The sequence below is a fragment of the Macaca thibetana genome, chromosome 2, assembly GCF_024542745.1.
Source record: "Macaca thibetana thibetana isolate TM-01 chromosome 2, ASM2454274v1, whole genome shotgun sequence".
Lineage (NCBI taxonomy): Eukaryota > Metazoa > Chordata > Mammalia > Primates > Cercopithecidae > Macaca > Macaca thibetana.
Window position 1 is genome coordinate 179,974,989 of NC_065579.1, and position 19,735 is coordinate 179,994,723.

The window sequence follows — 19,735 nt, forward strand, 5'->3', positions numbered from 1 at the left end:
CAATCAGAAAGTTTCCCTTATTTACCTCTTGCCTATCTTTTCCACTCCTTTTCTCACTTCTGAGTGCCATCTTCTGTCCACAGTATGAGGCCAGACAATATTTGTTTACCTGCATTCCAATTGCTCTTTGCAAATGAAAATAAGGATCTGTAATCAATCCTTCATATGAATGAAACTCATACACATCGATGTATTTACTCTCTTGCATGCTTGCATTTTAAAACCTTTTATCTCATATTGTGGAATAAAAGGGTTGCCTTTTGTTAACAAAAGGTAATGCAATAACTATCTGAGGAAAGATTGGAAGACAAGCAGGAGGAAATTCTAGGTAAGTGATATAGTGATAAAACAGAGCTATTCCTGATGATAAAATTGCTATTGTCTTTTTTTTTTTTTTTTCTTTTTCATTTTTTGACGTCAAGGGCAGGAGATAAAAGAGAGATTATGTCTGGTATTATCATTTTTTTTTCCTTTATCTTGTTAACCCCAAGACTTGTAGATGTCAGGAATCCGATCATTTTCTCTGCATATAGCTTGGATATCTTGCTCTCTCCCCTTTGTTATCATAATCACATAGCCAAGGGACTTGGAATTCTGGCTGCTTCAAGTTATTGCAAAACCTCTCAGGCAGACCAGGAAGCAGAGGCAGGGAATGTAGAGCAGCTGCTGAAGGAAAAGAATGGGAGATGGCTGGTGCGGCAGTCTTTCCCAGTCTCATATGATTACATGAAAACCTACATTGAATGTGATCTCAGCTTTGTGCCCTGCCAATTTGCTACTAAAGTGATGTGCTACTAAAACCATTCCTTTAGGGAAGTAAGATGATGGAAGAGAGGAGTGGCCACTACAGAAGAGCCTTCGTTGCTGGGACATAAGAAGATGCCCATCTGGGGTTCATGCATGCGAATGATTTTTTGCAATGATGATTGAAATGCTAAATGATATTAAGAAAAATTTATTAAACGATAAAAAAATTAAATTACATCTGTAGCCATGTTTTGGCTATGTAAAAGCAATACTAATCAAAATAAATTATGGGAATTGCTTTACATTTATGCCTAATCACCTTGCAGCACAGTAATGATTACATCATTATTTTTGTCAGATTAACTGTGCTATCAATTTAATTACACCTATAAATTCTAAATACTCAACCCATGTAATATACTGTTTTTAAACAATTACTTAGTCTCTTCTACATGCCAGGCACCAAATTATATGGTAGGAATAAAAATAATAAAACAATCCCTGCTCCCATGGGGCTTACAGTCTTGTCAAAAAGAGAGGCACATACTAGATAATTGTGTAGCAGAGGAACAATAAATCTATCTTTAAGTGAAGGTAAGGACATGAGGACAATATCCACACCACTCCCTGGAAATCAGGCAAGGCGTCAGTAAGGAGACATCAGAGCTGATTCCTGAAGAATCAGTAGAGTTTGCCAGGAGAAAGGAGAGTGTAAATTAGAAGAACTCTCAACGAAAAGGAACAGGAAATGCACTGGCCTTGGAAATGAGATACTGTTGAGAAACTGCATGGTTGGAACAAAATGAGTAAGAGTTCCGAAACAATGAGGTTGCTGAAGTAAGAAGGGGCCAGGTCAAAAGAGGACTTGAGCAGTACATTAACAGTATGAAGTATTGCAGTTCTTTTAGAATTTGTCTAGCAAATTCTGGTTTTCACTGGAAAATCCCCCAATTAAAAATAAAAGAGGGTGAAATTTTGCTGGTAATGGGGAACCACTGTAGGATTTCCAGAAGGATAATTGACACGAGATTTTCATTTCGGATGTGTCACTCTGGCTTCACTGTGGAGAATCAAGCAGTACGGCTCACAACTGGAGACATGTAGGACAGTTAGGGGCCAGTTAAAAACATTTAGGTGACAATACTGGTGGCTTAGGTTAGGCTACTCAGGATGGAGAGAATTGGGTGAACTTGAGACACACGTAATAGGTACATGTGTCTCAGTGATTGAGACGTCTTAGTGATTAATTCAATAAATGAGAAAGAGGGAAGTTGGAGATCGATGTCTGACTTAGGCAAATATATGGTGGTGTGGCGTTTCCTAAAACCGAGAAGAGAGGGGGAAGAGGCAGGTTGGTGGAATTTCTATTCTGATTTTTTATTTTGTTGATTTGGTGAAGATTCTCTCTCCTAAGATAATTAGAAATTATGATTTTTATCTTAATTATTTGAGCTTTTAGTTTCTGGAGATCTCGGATAGTAACTGAATATACAGGTCTGAGGCTAAGGAGAAAGATCTGAGCTTAGACTCGTATTTGGGAGATAGTCTAAGCTCACGTATTGGGAGATATCAGTTGAAGCCATCAGATAGAGAAAAGGATCAACATCAGTAGGCTAAAGAAACTCAAAATTTGTGGGATGAGCCAATGAGCAGCAAGTTGAATAACATATGAAGAAGGCATAACTGAGAAGTAGGGAGAACCAGGAAAGCCTATGATCACAAATGTCAAGGGAAGAGAATATTTTAAGAGGGAGCAAGCAGTAAACAAAGTCCAGTGCAGCAAGGAGTATAAACTGGTATAGCCTTTTTGGAGAACAATTCAACACGGCTATTAAAATATTTGATTCTCGATTCTACTTCTCAATATTTATTTAATCTAGAAAAATGCTAGTAGACCTGTCTGATGAGACAAATTAAAGAACGGTTTATAAAAGTAAACAAATAAACAAAAACAAGAAACAATGTAAATATCCAGAAATAGAGGATTAAAGGATTAAAAAGGAATACAATAGATCCTCTTGAATATTTCACATAAGTTAAAGAGAACAAAGTAGACCTACATGGAAAAGACTAAGAAATATTTGGTGAAAAAAAAAAAAGACCATGTTACAGAAGAATATACATATCACGATAAAAGTTATTTTAAAATGTATTTCACTACATAGAGCTACGAATCCAACAGTGAACTCTAAGAAGAAAGCTGATATTTGGTTGGGCATGTGGCCAACAGGGCCTTTTGCTTCATTTGTATTATATATTTTTTTTACAATGAAAATGGTTTCATGTATTACCTGTATAATTAGAAATATATTTTAAAAATTCTAAAAATTTTAAAAATTAATAGTTCTTTAATAAGAATAGGTTTGGAAGAGTAAAGGAAACAGAAGATAAAATATAATTAATCGAGGAAAAACAGTAGACAGAATATATCACAGAAAACCTGGTAATAAACAGAAAGAAAAGGAAGTCGGGGGCAGATTTGTCAGGAGACAGAGAAGAAAAATAATATTCTCAGGAAGCCTGTTTGCTTGCTTACTGATTAAAAAAATAAATGTAGACCACAATGTTAATAAGCCATCACAAGATTTAGTATCTGTTACAGGTGTAAGGAATAACAATGGCAAGGCTGGTGTAGCAGGAACAATTAAGAAACTGAGGCTGGGGGATGCTGCCTCATGCCTGTAATACCAGCACTTTGGGAGGCCAAAGCAGGCAGATCACTTGAGGTCAGAAGTTCGAAACCAGTCTGGTTAACATGGTGAAACCCCCGTCTCTACTAAAAATACAAAAATTAGCCAGGCATGGTTGCGGGCACCTGTAATCCCAGCCACTTGGGAGGCTGAGGCATGAGAATCGCTCGAACCCAGGAGGCAGATGTTGGAGTGAGCCAGGATCACACCACTGCACTACAGTATGGGTGACAGAGCAAGACTCTATCTCAACAAACAAACAAACAAACAAACAAACAAAAAATGAAGAAGCCAAATCAATAAAGCTTAGGTGAGAAAAGATTTACAGAAGGATCTAGATCATCTCAAAGCTAATAACCCAAAGGGTAAAAGGGAAAGGTGGTATGAAGTTTTCAAAATATCTTAGCGTTACATGAAAGGTGGACATCAGAAGTATACAAACAAATGGTCTAACTGCTGGATGAGAAATGTTCAGAAAAGCCTTCTGATAAGTCCTACCAAGAATCACCATAATGAACCGAGACGTAATCTGATACAAGGCTATGTATTAGTATTGGTCAAAATATTTAGGAAATGGTATATGTTCATTGCTGTGTATCAGTCAGAAGTTGGAAATGTACACTGTCATTCACTGTCTTTCTATGTGCAAGAGGTAATAAGTGATTAAGGGACCATTTAATTGTATTTTAAATATTATAGATAATTTTGGTTTAGCGGCTGGGTGTGGTGGCTCACACCTGTAATCCCAGCACTTTGTGAGGCCGAGGCAGGCAGATTACGAGGTCAGGAGTTCAAGACCAGCCTGACCAACACAGTGAAATCCTCTCTCTACTAAAAATACAAAAACAAAAACAAAAACAAAAAACTGGGCTTGGTGGCGCACACCTATAATCTTAACTACTCAGGAGGCTGAGGCAGGAGAATAGGTTGAACCTGAGAGGTAGAGGTTGCAGTGAGCCGAGACTGCACCACTGCACTCCAGCCTGGGCGACAGAGTGAGACTGTCTCAAAAACAGACAAACAAAAATATTTGATTTAGCATTAAACAAGAAGAATTACATGGGAGTAGGGCATACGTCAAAATCGCTGTTGGAACCTGAACAACAATGTTCCAAAATGGCTCTGTTCTTAATGAAACCAAATGTTCAGTGGCCAGGTCCTTCTGGAAAATTCTCAGAGGGGAGACACGCACTAACAACGAGCTACAACTTGCTAGGGGCTGATTCATCCAGAACATTAACAAAACATGCATCCTGATTCAAAGCTATTCTTAAAGGGCTGCTCAGATTCTGGTAAAAGAAACAGGGCTATGAACCCCCAGGCTTGGGTTCCAGTGAGCAAACAACTTTGAACTACAGTAAAATCGTCTATGCCCTTTAAGAGACAATGCACAGCAATACTACACGTCACTGGGGGTGGGGGGAGGGGCGGTGAGCATTACAGCATGAGCGATAAAGGGGAAGAAGTTGGGAATTTTTTGAGTGCAGCCTTTGGAGGAATAATCACTGACACCTACACAGCAAGCCCTCCATTGGGGGCCTGATATGTTCTATCACACCTGCTTCAATTACATCAGACACCAAAATACACTTTTGTATTAACAGTCCCTACCTTAAGAGCTCTATCTGTAGAAGAGGCAAATTCCTCCTTTGACTTATCCTACAGGATGCCTTCTGAGAGTCAGAAGAAAACAACCAGCTTCGATCATTTGAACACGGAGCATCCACTAACACCTAGAGAAAAAAAAGGACAAGCGATGCAAATACGCACTGACAATCTATTCTCAGGCACGAAATAGATAGAGAAATTCTCTAGAACATGGTAAACAAATAGCAAATAGATAAAAACATTTCTTTTTTAACTGAAAATACACCACAGTAAGTTTTTCCTTATGGCATTTCCTCACTAACACTTTTCAGAAAAACTTACCATGTACTTTCAGTGTTTGTTTTTTGGGGCTTAGGATGGGAGAATTAAAGTTTACTATGTCTACTAATGCTATTTGATATACTTGACAACCACAGCAAAAACTTTTACAAAAGTTACGCATTGTAATTAGACATTAATATATTTCTGAATTCTCAGCACTTATTTCTAAGAATGAATATTTCAATTTCAGCTCACTGAAATGACCTCTTTTTCTTCAACTGTCATACTCTGATATGAAATATTACTGAATTAAAGCAATACAGTAGTGACCCAAATAATATCTGATCTTTTCCTGAGTATCTTTGAGTTACCTGCCAATATAAAACATTCTATAATCCCCAATCCCAATGTTACTGCTTCCTTTGAACCATGCTGACGATGAAATGAAAACTGCTTCCACATTCACTTTATCAAAATTTTCCAGGGTACTGAGAAACTGTATCAGGCTATGTCTGAGAACAGATGGAAAATAACAACCACAAAGCAACATAATAGTGGTATCATTGGGCATCCATCAGTTTGTCACAATGTAATAAAAGTACCTTGTCAAACATTTCAGGCTGGGCGTCTCCCATTTTTCTGCCATCCAATTCGGACACTTTAATTACATTTATCAAAGGCTGTGGGATGAAAGATTCTAACGTCTGCCTCAGCCACTTCAATCTCAGATTATCATATTCATTACAATGAAGATAACCTAAATAAAAAGGATTTAAAAGTTTCAAATGAAGGCAATGGAACTGTTAAATTTCTACTTTTCAGCAAATAAATTTCAGGAAGAAGTTAACTCATCAAAATTATGCAGAAATAGGGCTCAGAGGTAAACATTATAATTTTCTTATGCTTTAAAAACAGAAATAAGGTGTACACGTATGTATATATAGATACACACACCTACTACATAAAACATTTACAATAGTCATGCTACACAGTCTATCAGAAGCTCTCAGCATTTGCTCCACCAAGTTTAATTTTATTAGAGGTAAAACCTATAAAAAATTACAGACTCCTAAAGATATGTTATACAACCAATACCTCAGACACGGTTCTCGCTCTAAAGAACTAACGCTTAAGAGTAAACACAGGTGGTAATTCAGGTGCAAGAAGATAAGACTCACATTGGGGCAGATGCAGGAACTGTCCTGGCTTAAAAGTCTCCTGTCCCACAGGAACCATCTTTTCTTTTAACAACTCCACAGGCTTTCAGTGTCTCCACAGGGACATGCCCAGTTATAAGAATCACTGTACTCAGAAGACCCAAAGCATGGCATCTCTACCAGGTCTCCAGGGGTTATTGATTCTTTCTCCCAGCCCACATGCAGTTTACCAACCAGGCTCATTTTTATCATAAGCAATCTCGCCTAGAAACATAGTGACAATCTCTGTCAGGTTACCAAGGAAACAATACTAGAGAACTAACTGAACATTAAATTTTAACATAGAAGGGAAAAAAAAAATTGCAAAGCCTTTGCTCAAATACATACTTACATATACGTATATATATTTACATATATATTTACACACACACATATATATATTAGGTTTTTTTTTCTGATTGTCATTCCACTGTTAAAAAGTAAAAAAAAAAAAAAAAAATTTAACGACTTCTCATCATCCACTGAATAAAGTTCAAATGTGGAGTCCTTAAATCAAGGTCCATAATAGCCAGACCCCAGGACAATCTTTCCATTTTAATCTCCCACTATTTCCCCAGTATGCTCTGTGCTCTATCAAACTTGATGGACTATTCCATTTCCCACACATACTCTGTACTTCTCTTACTTATCTCATATGAGAGGTGGTTCTATGTATGGCTTACCTTCTCTACTACCAGGGCTCCATTTTTTTTTTTTTTTTTTTTTTTTTTTTGAGATGCAGTCTCGCTCTGTTGCCCAGGCTGAAGTTCAGTGGCATGATCTCGGCTCACTGCAAACTCCGACTCCCAGGTTTAAGCGATTCTCCTGCCTCAGCCTCCCAAGTAGCTGGGATTACAGATGCACATCACCATGTCTGGTTAATTTTTGTATTTTTAGTAGAGATGGGGTTTTGCCATGTTGGTCAGGCTGGTCTGGAACTCCTGACCTCAGGTGACCTAACTGCCTCGGCCTCCCAAAGTGCTGAGATTACAGGCGTGAGCCACCGTGCCCAGCCCAGGGCTCCATATTTCTATGTTTCTATAGGGAAGGAGCCCAGGAGGTGGCATCAATTTTGTTGAGAAGAGGAGCAGAAAATCATCTTAAAGCACATCTGTACAGCTAGTTTTCATGTTTATTTTGGGTATCTTTTGGAGGACTTGCTAATGGAACTTAAATAGGTGTCTAAGAGCCCTTGCCTTAGCCTGAAATCACTAGAAAACAATTTAAGACAGAAGTTCATGGTATGGACAGGGTGCAATGCTAAGGAAGCAAAAGTGAGAGAAAAAAGGAAGTAAATCATGGAAGGAGCAGGATAGACACGGGAGGATTTGTAGTCAAGCTGTCTACAGCTTTGGTCAGTCTCTCAGGGCAACTCTACAGTTTGAAATTACAGAGGCTTGTTACGAACTGGAGGTTAGTGCAGCAAGGAGGAAGAACAATTGGCTGGCTGCTTTTTGTCTCTTTCTCTCATTGGTTAAAGCCCACACCAAGAGTTGATAACTTCTACCTACTTTGGGGTTGTGTACCTGACCCCTTCAGGCACCTGCTTAAAAAACCAGGCAGTACCCATGGCCAAGTATTGCAAGCACACAGGTGAGGGGATGGATCTCTGCTTGTCAGCTGGCACTCATCGGGAGGCTCTTCAATTTGTGGCAGTGGTAGCATTAGCAGCAGACAATTGCATGAATGGCATGAGCCTTTGCTAGGGTTTCTCCAGTTTCTGGAAACAATTCAAGTGGCTCCAGCCACGAGGTGAGGGATGGGAGTAAAGATGAAGCCAACCATATCTGTAGTGATGCATAAGCTGGGTCCACAAGATAACCCCCAAAGTCACTCCTGCCATGTCCACCACTGCCCATCAAATACTAAGGGCCTCAGAGGAAAGAGGTCTTACTCATCTTTCATTCAATTTTCCTTTTTCTAGTTTAAATGTTTCATATTCTATTTCAACATTTTTAGTGGTAACCCAAAAGACCTTTAATATGCACGTGTTAAGAAAATTCTAAGCTAAGTCAATTTTCACCAACTTTCCTAAAAGACGCAAGAATCTTGTAACACTCTTGCTTTAGATGCTACTGTTATTGTATATCTGGGTTTTCTTTGGACTTACATTTTTTGATCCCACAAAACATTATCATGGTCTTCTATAGCCAAGGATGGTTAGACTTTCCCCACATAATATCCTATCTTTGCTCTTCATTTTTTTCTAACTCCTATCTTCCATCTTGGATGACGTTCTTTTTTCTGAAGCACATCCTTCAGAATTGTTGGTGACGAACTGTTAATCTCTCTCTCTTTCTCTATTTCGCTTTTGCTCTTCAGGAGCATTATTGACTGGATATATTTCTGGATTGACAGTCATCTTTTATATTCCTTTGAATGCTGGTTTCTCTTATTACCCTCAAGGGTCAACCCTCTGTCCACTCTTCCTTTGAAACTAAGCTCTCCATTCTTTCTGGCTGCTATTAAGTTCTTCTCTTTATTTTCAGTGTTCTGCAACTTCACTATAATGATTTCAGAGGGTATTTTCTCTCCTCCCCCAGCATCAAAGCTGAAGACAGGCAGTTTTCCTTGCAGTCATCTGGAGAGGACAATTTCTTCCTGGTTTACCTTATATGGAGGGTATAGCACTCCGAATCCCAGCTTGATGAAAACGAATCTTCTATTAGATGCTCTGCTTGGGTAGGCTCTGGCTTTGTTTTATATTCCTTCACTCTCATGAAGCAATAAAAAACATGTAAGTTTTTCATGTTAAGCAAATGTTCCCAAGTCAAAAGCCAGCTTCAGTACACAATTTACCTTCAAGGTTCCCACTATGTCTTAGATTTTGGCCACTGAGTATTTAAAGATAATTTAAGCATTAAAAAAATGTGTCTAATATTATATCCTACATTTTTAGTTATTTTCTTAAGGGGGGTTGGTTAGGGCACCCAGTCTGTCACACCAAAGGAAACAGAAGTCTTCATCATTTCTATATCCCTCACCTCTAGACACACACCATCCAATGCCTTGCATTTAGTATGTGCACACTAAATGTAGATGACTTGATTGAAGCATGGCATTATAATAATGAATACTTAAATTATTACAACTGAAAATCAGGGCAGCTTTTCACTAAATTGTATATAGTCTGAGTCAAGATTCTCAAGTCAGCATTTTAAAATAGCTTCCAGCAGAATTATTGCTTAGATGCAGATTTTATTTGAAATGGTCTTAGGTTGGTTAAACTTTTTAAAAATAAGAAATATAAAGTGTCACAATGCAAGTTTCACATATATACTAACACTACATTGAGACAATTTTGTGCTTGTCAAAAACAAACCAAATCTTAATACTTTTTTCATCTAAACAGGAAAAGGGGCAAATTTAACAAATTCCTGAGGATTTAGCATCTGTACATGGCAATCTTTGGTCCAAGGAAAGAAACTGAAATTGGTAGTTTCATTCATTCATTCATTTTAATAGACCTAACTTAAAAACAATAATCTTGCCTTCCTTCCAGTTTTTCCAATTATTCTTTGGAGCCATAAGCTATAATTTATGATCATTTTCTATGTTCCCCTCAGTATTATAATTGGAATAATGATACTGTCCTATGTACTAAAAGTGCTAGTGGGCAGCAAATCCATATGGGTCTGCAGCAACTTCAATTCTTGCCTCCTCAGAAGAAAGAATTAGACTGAGGGGCATAAGGCAGAAAAAGAGACCAAGCCAAGTTTAAGATCAGGAGTGGAAGTTTACTCAAGAGCTCTAGAGCAAGAAAGAAAGGACAGTTCACTTAGAAGAGACCCAAGCGAGTACTTTGGAGGTCAAGTGCCCGTTTAACCTTAATCCTAGGACTTTATATGCTGGCCCACTTCTGGCGTCCTGCACCCCTCTTCCTTTATTCTTCCTTAAGGGTGAGCTCCCCACATGCGCAGTGCCTTCCTCACACTTGGGAGGTGAGCACGCACAGTGTGTTTAGAAACCTGTATGCTCACCTGAGGCTTTCTTCCCTTTTCAGTGGCATGGCCCCGGAAGGTCATACTCTGCCATTTTGTCTCTTGATGCACATGCTTGAGCTCACTTGCCTAATTCCTGAGATTTTATTGGAATCTGATGACCAATTTCAAATGTTTTTATCTGTTTGGGAAATTGCCTCTCCCTGGTGCCTGCGGTGAATTATCACTTTAGTGTGACAACTGTGCAGCATCAGGAAATTGCCTCTCCCGGGCACTGGCTGCCAATGATCATTTTTAGAGAGGCAGTGTAATAACTGCCAAATCATCGCCTGATGGTTGCCTGACATTCCTGGTAGGTGGGGGTTACCTTCTCCTGCCCTACTCATGCCTGATTACCTGTAAAACAAAGTGCTGCAAAGGATAATGGTAAGTTTCTTTAAACTTACCTGGAAGCAATGTTACATATTCACAAAAGAACAAAATGGTGATGACAAATTTGTTAAAATGTGGTTGACATTAGATTAAAATGCACTTGAGGGTACAACCACTTTGAGGTTCTGGTTTATCAAGGACTTGTTATGGACTAGGCCAGTGGTATCTGCTGCAGACACAAAGATAAATAAGAATCTGGGCCAGACTTGGTGGCTCATGCCTGTAATCCCAGCACTTTGGGAGGCCAAGGCAGGTGGATCAGTTGAGGTCAGGAGTTCAAGACCAGCCTGGCCAACATGGTGAAACCCCATTTCTACTAAAAATACAAAAATTAGGTCTGGTGGCATGCACCTATAATCCCAGCTACTCGGGAGGCTGATGCATGAGAATCGCTTGAACTGAGGAGGCAGAGATTGCAGTGAGCTGAGATCACACCATTGCATCCCAGCCTGGGCGACAGAACAAGACTCTATGTCAAAAAAAAAAAAAAAAAAAGGATCTGTCCCTATGCTCCAGGAGACTCACAGAAGATGCTACAGAAGTCAGCATTTGTATTACTGGGAGACCCTGGAATAGTCAATAGCACAACTATAACAATGAAAACCTGAGTTCAGATCCCAGCTCTGCCACTTACCTTAGGCAATTTGGTACTTCTCCTTGTCTCAGATAATTCTTTAAAATGGGAATAATAATACCCAACTCACAGAGTTGGAGAGTTAAATAATAGTCACCAGTGATAGTCACAGTTCCTCAGAGCTCTAGGACTTTAGGAAGACTCATATATGGGGGTATAACAAAAGATGCTGGGAGAAGGTGAGAGGAAGAAAAAATAAATAAAAAACAAGATGTTGGAAGCAGAGACTACTAAAAAAATGTTTGAAAAGCAGAGATTTAAGCAATGTGATTAATACAGTCCTTGGCACATACGAAGTGTTACAAAATGGTTACTATTTTCATTACCACAAAGATGCACCTAATGCAGGGAGTTCAGAGAAGGCATTCCAGGAAAGTTAAATCCTGAAGTATAATCTGAAGAATGAAAAGGAGCAGGGGAAGAGAAAAGAGAAAGTGACACCTGTAGAAGGTGCAAAAAGGACTAAAGATGAAGAAGCAGGGAGGACAGTAAAAGCAATTAAACAAAGAAAGGAGTCTTTTCAGTCTCCTATACTAATCAGAGATCAAAAAGTTATCACTATTAGGTGTGGTGGCTCACATCTGTAATCCCAGCACTTTGGGAGGTCAAGGCAGGCTGACTGCTTGAGCCCAGGAGTTCAAGGCCAGCCTGGGCAACACAGTGAAACCCCATCTCTACAAAAAATACAAAAATCAGCCAGGCATGGTGGCATGTGGCCTATAGTCCCAGCTACTTGGAAGACTGAGGAGGGAGGATGGCTTGAACCCAGGAAGTCAAGGCTGCAGCGAGCCGAGATCGCACCACTGCACTCCAGCCTGAGCAACAGAGCAAGACCTTGTCTCAAAACACCAAGTTATCACTGACATCAAAGAGATATTCATGCCTAGAAGGACATAGACTTCAGCCAGAAAGTTGACTAAGACACTCCACCAAGCTGGGTCATCCTTAGTTAATATGCTGATGTTTTCCCATTGAGAATCCATATTGTTTGCTCTTTTCCTGCCAAGACCAGGACATTAAAAAGGCTATGCTGACAAAAACCATGGTCAGTCCATCAATGTGTTAACAGGTGAGAGCGCTGGACCAACAGAAAGTAGACTCTTTTTTTTAAATCATCCTGAAACATAAGCTTTGTAATCATTCAAAGCCATGAGCCTCTTGGCCCAGAATAAAGGCCAGTACTGATCTAAAGAAATTTGGTGTACAAATGCACATTTAGTGCAGCCATCATTTTACATTTTGCTTATAAAAGCTTTGATTAGCATTGCTTCTACATTCCAAATTCAAGCACTGTAGCTAACCTAATTTGGGCTTTAAGCATCAGCATGAAGACATCTGTACTTCTTAGTAAATCATTATCATTAGTCCTACTTAGATGAAAAGCTACTTTACTTGGAACACTGCCTGTAGTTCATTGCCCTTCATATAAGAACAGGAATATTCTTCTCAACTTCAAACTCCTAGAATATATCAGTTTGCCTTTGGATTCCTAATCAAATCAACTTTGCTACCAAAAATGTGTAAAATATTTATAGCCTACTAATGAGGATAATTTAGGATTAAAATGTCCTCTCTTCAAAATGGTAACTACATTTGACGTTTTCCTTCCATCCTTTATAATACTAAAATTCTATATCCAGAATTAATTAGTATAAGCCTTTTAACTTATACTTAGAAGAAAAAATAAGTGCTCCTTATAACATACAACTCCACAAAACTTCAGCCTAAATTATAAAAATAATGAGGTAAACTTGTAAAGTAATATTTTTGTTGTGATTTCTTATTCTAAAATACAGCAAGCTTCAATAGCTGAGTTTTAACCAGAACTCTAAAACATTGGGCATATTTCCTTCTAAATATACAGTTAACTGATATATTTGTACCAAGGCCTAGTACAACTGGATTCACATTTCTCATAAAAGAATTTTAAATCTATTTCAACAGGGAATGCTCTCATATAAAAGTATAAAAGCCGTCTTCAAACTGGAACATACAGGCCTTGGGGATACATACCCTGTTCTAAGGGACAGAAAGGCTTGGACAGTTTCAAAAGAAGCCATTTTCAGATCATCAACTTCCTAAAGGAGAACACCTCCAGTGGGGCGTCTCCTTTCACACGGCCCTTCACTAACTTTACAAGTGACAAGCAAGCCTCCCACACATCTAGAATCCTATTATGGCACAATGTGCCAAGGTGTAGAAATCTCCAGAACATCAAACAAGGGCAGTTCAACACCTCAGTGTCTTGGCTGAGAAAGTGAAGCCGGCCAGGCACAGTGGCTCACGCCTGTAATCCCAGCACTTAGGGAGGCCGAGGTGGGCAGATCACTTGAGGTCAGGAGTTTGAGACCAGCCTGGCCAACATGGTGAAACCCCATCTCTATTAAAAATATAAAAATTAGCCAGGCATGGTGGCACATGCCTGTAATCCTAGCTACTCAGGAGGGTGAGGCAGGAGAATCGCTCGAACCTGGGAGGCAGAGGTCACAGAGAGCTGATATCGCACTACTGCACTCCAGCCTGGGAGACAAAGCGAGATTCCATCTCAAAAAAAAAAAAAAAAAAAAAAAAAAAAGGCCAACCCTGCCTTTTGTAATTGAGATGGTTTCACATCGTTTGCTTTCAACAAAATCAAAAATGGACTTAAATGGTGCTTACCTAATAGATAATTAAAATAATGCTTGATGAAAGATCTGTATGTGATCTGGGGCTATAAATCAGGAGTCTGAAGAATCAGTAAAACAACTGTAACACAATTCTCTTTGGGACAGGATCTCACTGTTTCCCAGGCTGATGGAGTGGTGCAATCTCAGCTCACTGTAATCTCCACGTCCCAGGCTCAAGCAATCCTCCTACCTCAGCCTCCTGAGTAGCTGGGACTACAGACATGCACCACCACGCCCAGCTAACTTTTTGAATTTTTTTGTAGAGACAGGGTTTTCCCATGTTGCCCAGGCTGGTCTAGCACTCCTGAGCTCAAGTGATCGCCTGCCTTGGCTTCCCAAAGTGCTGGGATTACAGGCATGAGCCACCACGCCCAGTTCATCTTCTTATCTGTATGAACAGCACTGGCATCTATAAAGACAGAATCATCACACAAAAACCGGACAGAATTGATGCTCAACTCTGCCTCATCTAGTAGTAAGTAATATTTATTCAGGGAAACATGTATTAGTTTTAAAAGAAAAATAACTAGTTTTGTTTGTTTGTTTGTTTTGCTTTTTTGAGACAGAGTCTCTCGCTCTGTCGCCCAGGCTGGAGTGCAGTGGTGTGATCTCAGCTCACTACAACCTCCACCTCCCTGGTTCAAGCAATTCTCTGCCTCAGCCTCCTGAGTGGCTGGGATTCTGGGATTACAGGTGCCCAACACCATGCTTGGCTAATTTTTTTGTATTTTTTAGTAGAGATGGGGTTTCACCGTCTTGGCCAGGCTGGTCTTGAACTACTGACCTCGTGATCCACCCATCTCGGCCTCGCAAAGTGCTGGGATTACAGGCGTGAGCCACCGTGCCCAGCCAAAAAAGAATTAGTTTTAAAAGAAAAATCATTAAGAAAAAAATTTATAGTAAATGTTGACTAGTTACTTTTAACAAACATTTATAAAACTGTGTATCACTTTGGTTCTGATAATAATGGTAATGAAAAAGTGACCTGAAAGGACTTTTTGGATTGTCCAATACTATACTCTCTTCTCACATGTGACTATGAACTCTTGAAATGTGGCTAGTCTCAACTGAAATGTGATGTAACTGTAAAGTAACCAATTTTAAAGACCTGTAAAAAAATGAGAATGTAAAATATCTCATAATTTCTATTTTGATTACATATTGAAATAATATTTTGAATGTATCAGGTTCAATGTATTATTCAAATTAATCTCACCTGTTTCTTTCTACCCTTTAAATGTAAGGACTTAAATATTTAAGGGTATATATGTACTTCACATTATATTTCTACCAGAAAGAACTGCCTTGGAACCTTATATTCTACTGACATCAAAAAATTATTTTAAATGTACATGTTTCTGTTGCAGAGAAGTATGACAAGGATATCTATATAAGACTCTGAAGTATAAAGGTAAATAACAAAAAAAAACCTATCCGGCTTATGAGCATTCATATCATCTGACAGATCTGTATTTGCAAAATGTTGAAGTTTTATTTCCAATCACCTGCTAGAATTAAGTTGCTGAAAAAAATGTTATTTATACTGACTTCCTCTGCAAAAATTTCCATTATTCTCCATATTGTCTTAGTTTTCAAGCTTCCCCAGTTTGCAAACTCAATCTTATGTTTCTCCCCATATATACTTTCAAAATTCTCTGTAACATACGGATATTAAAAAGTTGTCAAATACTGAACGAAAAGCACACTACCTGGACAAGCACACTGCAGCAGAGCTATTGATTTGCCTCCAGGAGCAGCACACAGATCCAGAACCTTCTCCCCATCCCTTAATTCCAGAGCCAATACTGGGAGAAGGGAAGCAGCATTTAGGAGATAATATTTTTTCAGGTTTCCAATTTGGTGTCTTTCTGAAGGGATTCGGCCCGGAGTTCTGCTAAGGTAGCACTTCATTGATTTAGGATAGTTGGGTAAAGATCCCTGAAAGAGTGTGTGATAACCCTTCAAATGTAAATCCTTTTCCAGTTCAAAAGGATAATTGAATCGGTTAAGCAGGACAGCATATTGCCAGCATGATGGAGATGTCAGTATCTTCCTAGAAATAGAAAAAGAGAAAATAAGAGAATATTAATATTATACACACCAATACAATTTTATATTATGAATCAGGTGAATATGGTCCTAGTTTTATACTTCACTTACCTGTGATTTTAAGAGACAGGATCAGTATTCCTGACTCTTCCTTCTGCCTCATGAGGATCTGATACGACGGAATCCAGCACTGTTATGATCCTGTCTTTATTTTAGAAATTGGTATTTTGTTCATTGTGGCTTTTCAAAAACTAATTGTGATCATTGAAATATTATATTATTGAGGCAAGATAATAGAGTCTGGAGACAGGGAACCTAAAGTCATTTCACACTGAATTCCTAGAACTAAATTGAAAGGAAAACCCTAACTTTCCATGCCTAAGTAACAAAAGAACCAGGGGCTACTCCCTTTGCAAACCCTCACATTTTCTGCATGGCAAATGGGAAATTGAAAGTACCTCTAATTTGTTGCTTTTTGCAACCAATCACATGCTTGAATAGAAGTACAACTTGGTAACTTCACTTCAGTCTCTGACTGGTTGCTGTCCACAACCAATCAGATATTTGCACAGGAGTGTAACCTTTGTAATCTCACTGCAGCCTCTGTTTGGCTGCTTTCCGCAACCAATCAGACGGATTGCGGGCCACTACATCATTTTCATGAGGTGAGCACCACGTGGCCAATGGAAAACCTCTAGTGGGTATTCAGACCCAAGAATATTCTGTATCTGTGGCCCTTGTGGCACTGCTGTGGCCATCCTCACACTGCGGAGTGTACTTTCACTTTCAATACATCTCTTTGTTGCAGCATTCTTTCCTTGCTTGGCTGTGTGTTTTGTCCGATTCTTTGTTCAAAACTCCAAGAACCTGGACAACTTGCAGTCAAGACCCTCTACCGGTAACATTATGATTACTGAGTTTTTTGAGGTTTAAATTCTGCACCAGAGAGGTATGCCTCAGCTTACACTCAGCTTAGTCCCTCCCTGTAGAACATCTTAAAAAACAAAAAACAAAAAGGCGGCCTGCCTTTAAATACCTCTAAATCCGTCCAAATGAATCTTTGTCCATCACTCTGCACAAGGAAGTGTTTTTCTTAGTGACAATATTCAATTTCTTAGAGACTATTAATATTAGAGGGAAAAGTACTACCATAAAAGGGTATTAGAGGGAATGAGTGTTTTCCTCTGATGAAGATAAAAGGTATGGGAAACTAAGGACAGTGAACTCTATACTAATAGAGTTAATGAGGCAATGAGTGGCTCAGATGATAAAAAACCAAGGATGATTTAAAAACCACTTATGGATTGATGGTGCAGGCTTTCCCCCAGCAGCTTTACCTTGCTAAATTTGTATTCGGTCCAAGAGTTCCATCTCTTGACAATCACAAACTCATATCAACTGACAGATGATCCAGCAGGAAATATTTAATTTATTTACTAGCTGACCTTTCTAGCTGAGTTATTTGGGAGCCTCATTAACTATGGTCAATTAAATAAATTCCAGCTGCTTCACACCCTGGAGCTGCCTATGTGAGGAATGGCTGGATTGAAATGTAACACCTGCGACTGGAAGCGTGCCACGTGAATTTCAATTTAGGGCTAATATATGAAACTGCTTTCTCCTTTCACTGCCTCTTACTATGGATGGTGTGTCACGGGAGCCTGGCAAATCTGTTTCAGCTATTTTGGAGGATGACAACCTCTTTCCTTAAGAAAGAGGTTCGCAAACTTCAGTGTGCATCAAGGGTCTCTAAAACAGACTGCAGGGACCCAGCCAGAGTTTCTGATTCAGGAGGTCTGAAAGAGAGCCTGAAATTTGTATCTCTAGCAAGTTTTCAGGTGATGCTGATGCTGCTGATCCCCAGGACCACACTTTGGGGGAGACTGCTTTAAGACTGACCCCAAAGGGAAATCTGCAAATGCCACTATTGTAAGTCCTATGGCAGTTCATCCTAATCTTACCCTGCAAACAGGCTGAAAAATCTATCCAGTGTTGACTCACGTGTAACAAAAAAATGATCAGGAACACAGTGATACAGACAGGAGTGGCTTGACTTGCATCGTGTGCCTACCCCTTAGCGAAAAAGGAGTAGAACACTTCCAATTAGTTAACATCAGACAAGACAAATCTTTATTCATTCTTTTTTTCTTCAGAATTTTCGAAGCTATCTTGAATGTCTATTCTTTCAGATGAACTTTGGAATAAAAGTTCAGTTAAAAATAATTTATAAAATATTTGTGTATGTAGACAGGTAGAGATATAGTAACCTTGCCTAGGATTATATTAAACGCTTTAAACTTGGAGATATTTCACATCTGTATTGCAGTCCATTTTTCCAATCCTGATCACATGTTTCTCCGTTTATTCACATTTTCTTTCCTATCTCTTAGAAAGGTTATTAATCCTGCATATTTCCTTTTAAGCTTATTGTTTAAGAGGATTATTAATTTAGGAACATTAGCTTTTGTATATTATCCAATATGTTAAATTTTGAAGGATGAGAAGAAATTATCTGTAGGAAGAAATGAGAAAGCAAGTTTGAGGACAAAGCTAACACCACATGTACAAGCACACAGGTATGAGAAAGAACAGAGCATTTTAAAAAACAGTAGTCTGGTATGGATCATGGCAGAAGATTACCAAGTATAATGTGATAAGGTTTTAGAATTTTATTTTCTAAGTGATGAGAAGCCATTAAAAAACTTAAGGGGGAGAGAGCCCCAATCAGATTTAAAGACATGTACTGAGGATTGCTGACAAGATGGCCCATTAGGAACAGCTCCGGTCTGCAGCTCCCAGCAAGATCAACGCGGAAGGCGGGTGATTTCTGCATTTCCAACTGAGGTACCTGGTTCATCTCACTGGGACTGGTTGGACAGTGGGTGCAGCCCACACAAAGGGTGAGCTGAAGCAGGGTGGAGCATCACCTCACTAGGGAAGGGAAAGGGGTTGGGGAATTTTCTCCCCTACCCAAGGGAAGCCGTGAGGGACTAAGCCTGAGGAACCATGCACTCTGGTCCAGATACCATGCTTTTCCCATGGTCTCTGCAACCTGCAGGCCAGGAGATTCCCTTCAGTGCCTACCCCACCAGGGCCCTGGGTTTCCAGCACAAAATTGGGCGGATGTTTGGGCAGACACCGAACTGCTGCAGGAGTTTTCTTTTCCATACCCCAGTGGCATGTGGAACGCCAGCGAGACAGAACCATCCACTCCCCTGGAAAGGGGTGCTGAAGCCAGGGAGCCAAGGGGTCTGGCTCGGTGGGTCCCGCCCTCATGAAGCCCAGCAAACTCAGATCCACCGGCTTGAAATTCTCACTGCCAGCACAGCAGCAGTCTGAGATCAACCTGGGATGCTGGAGCTTGGTAAAGGGAGGAGCGTCTGCCATTACTAAGGCTTGAGTAGGAGGTTTTACCCTCACAGTGTAATCAAAGCCACTAGGAAGTTCAAACTGGGCAGAGCCCACTGCAGCTCACCAAGGCTGCTGTGGCCAGACTGGCAGATTGTTGCTT

The 19,735-nt window shown here is 39.6% G+C and overlaps 1 protein-coding gene and 1 non-coding gene across 7 annotated transcripts in view; one reads left to right on the forward strand and one right to left on the reverse strand.

Annotated features, from left to right (window-relative positions):
* Positions 1 to 19,735, reverse strand: part of NSUN3 (NOP2/Sun RNA methyltransferase 3) — a 221,149-nt gene that overhangs the window by 184,598 nt on the left and 16,816 nt on the right. For all 6 annotated transcript variants that reach the window (XR_007723237.1, XR_007723238.1, XM_050778988.1 and 3 more), the window contains exons 3-5: positions 15,885 to 16,228; positions 5,909 to 6,063; positions 5,049 to 5,170 (exon numbers count right to left, since the gene is read on the reverse strand). Coding sequence is in view for 4 of the 6 variants with exons in the window: in XM_050778988.1 (XP_050634945.1) it covers positions 5,049 to 5,170; positions 5,909 to 6,063; positions 15,885 to 16,228 (621 nt within the window). In the remaining 2 variants the exon portion in view is untranslated. The remainder of the gene's footprint in view (positions 1 to 5,048; positions 5,171 to 5,908; positions 6,064 to 15,884; positions 16,229 to 19,735) is intronic.
* LOC126949489 (U7 small nuclear RNA) lies at positions 1,636 to 1,695 on the forward strand. Its single transcript, XR_007723770.1, has one exon. It is a non-coding gene; the product is annotated as a U7 small nuclear RNA (small nuclear RNA).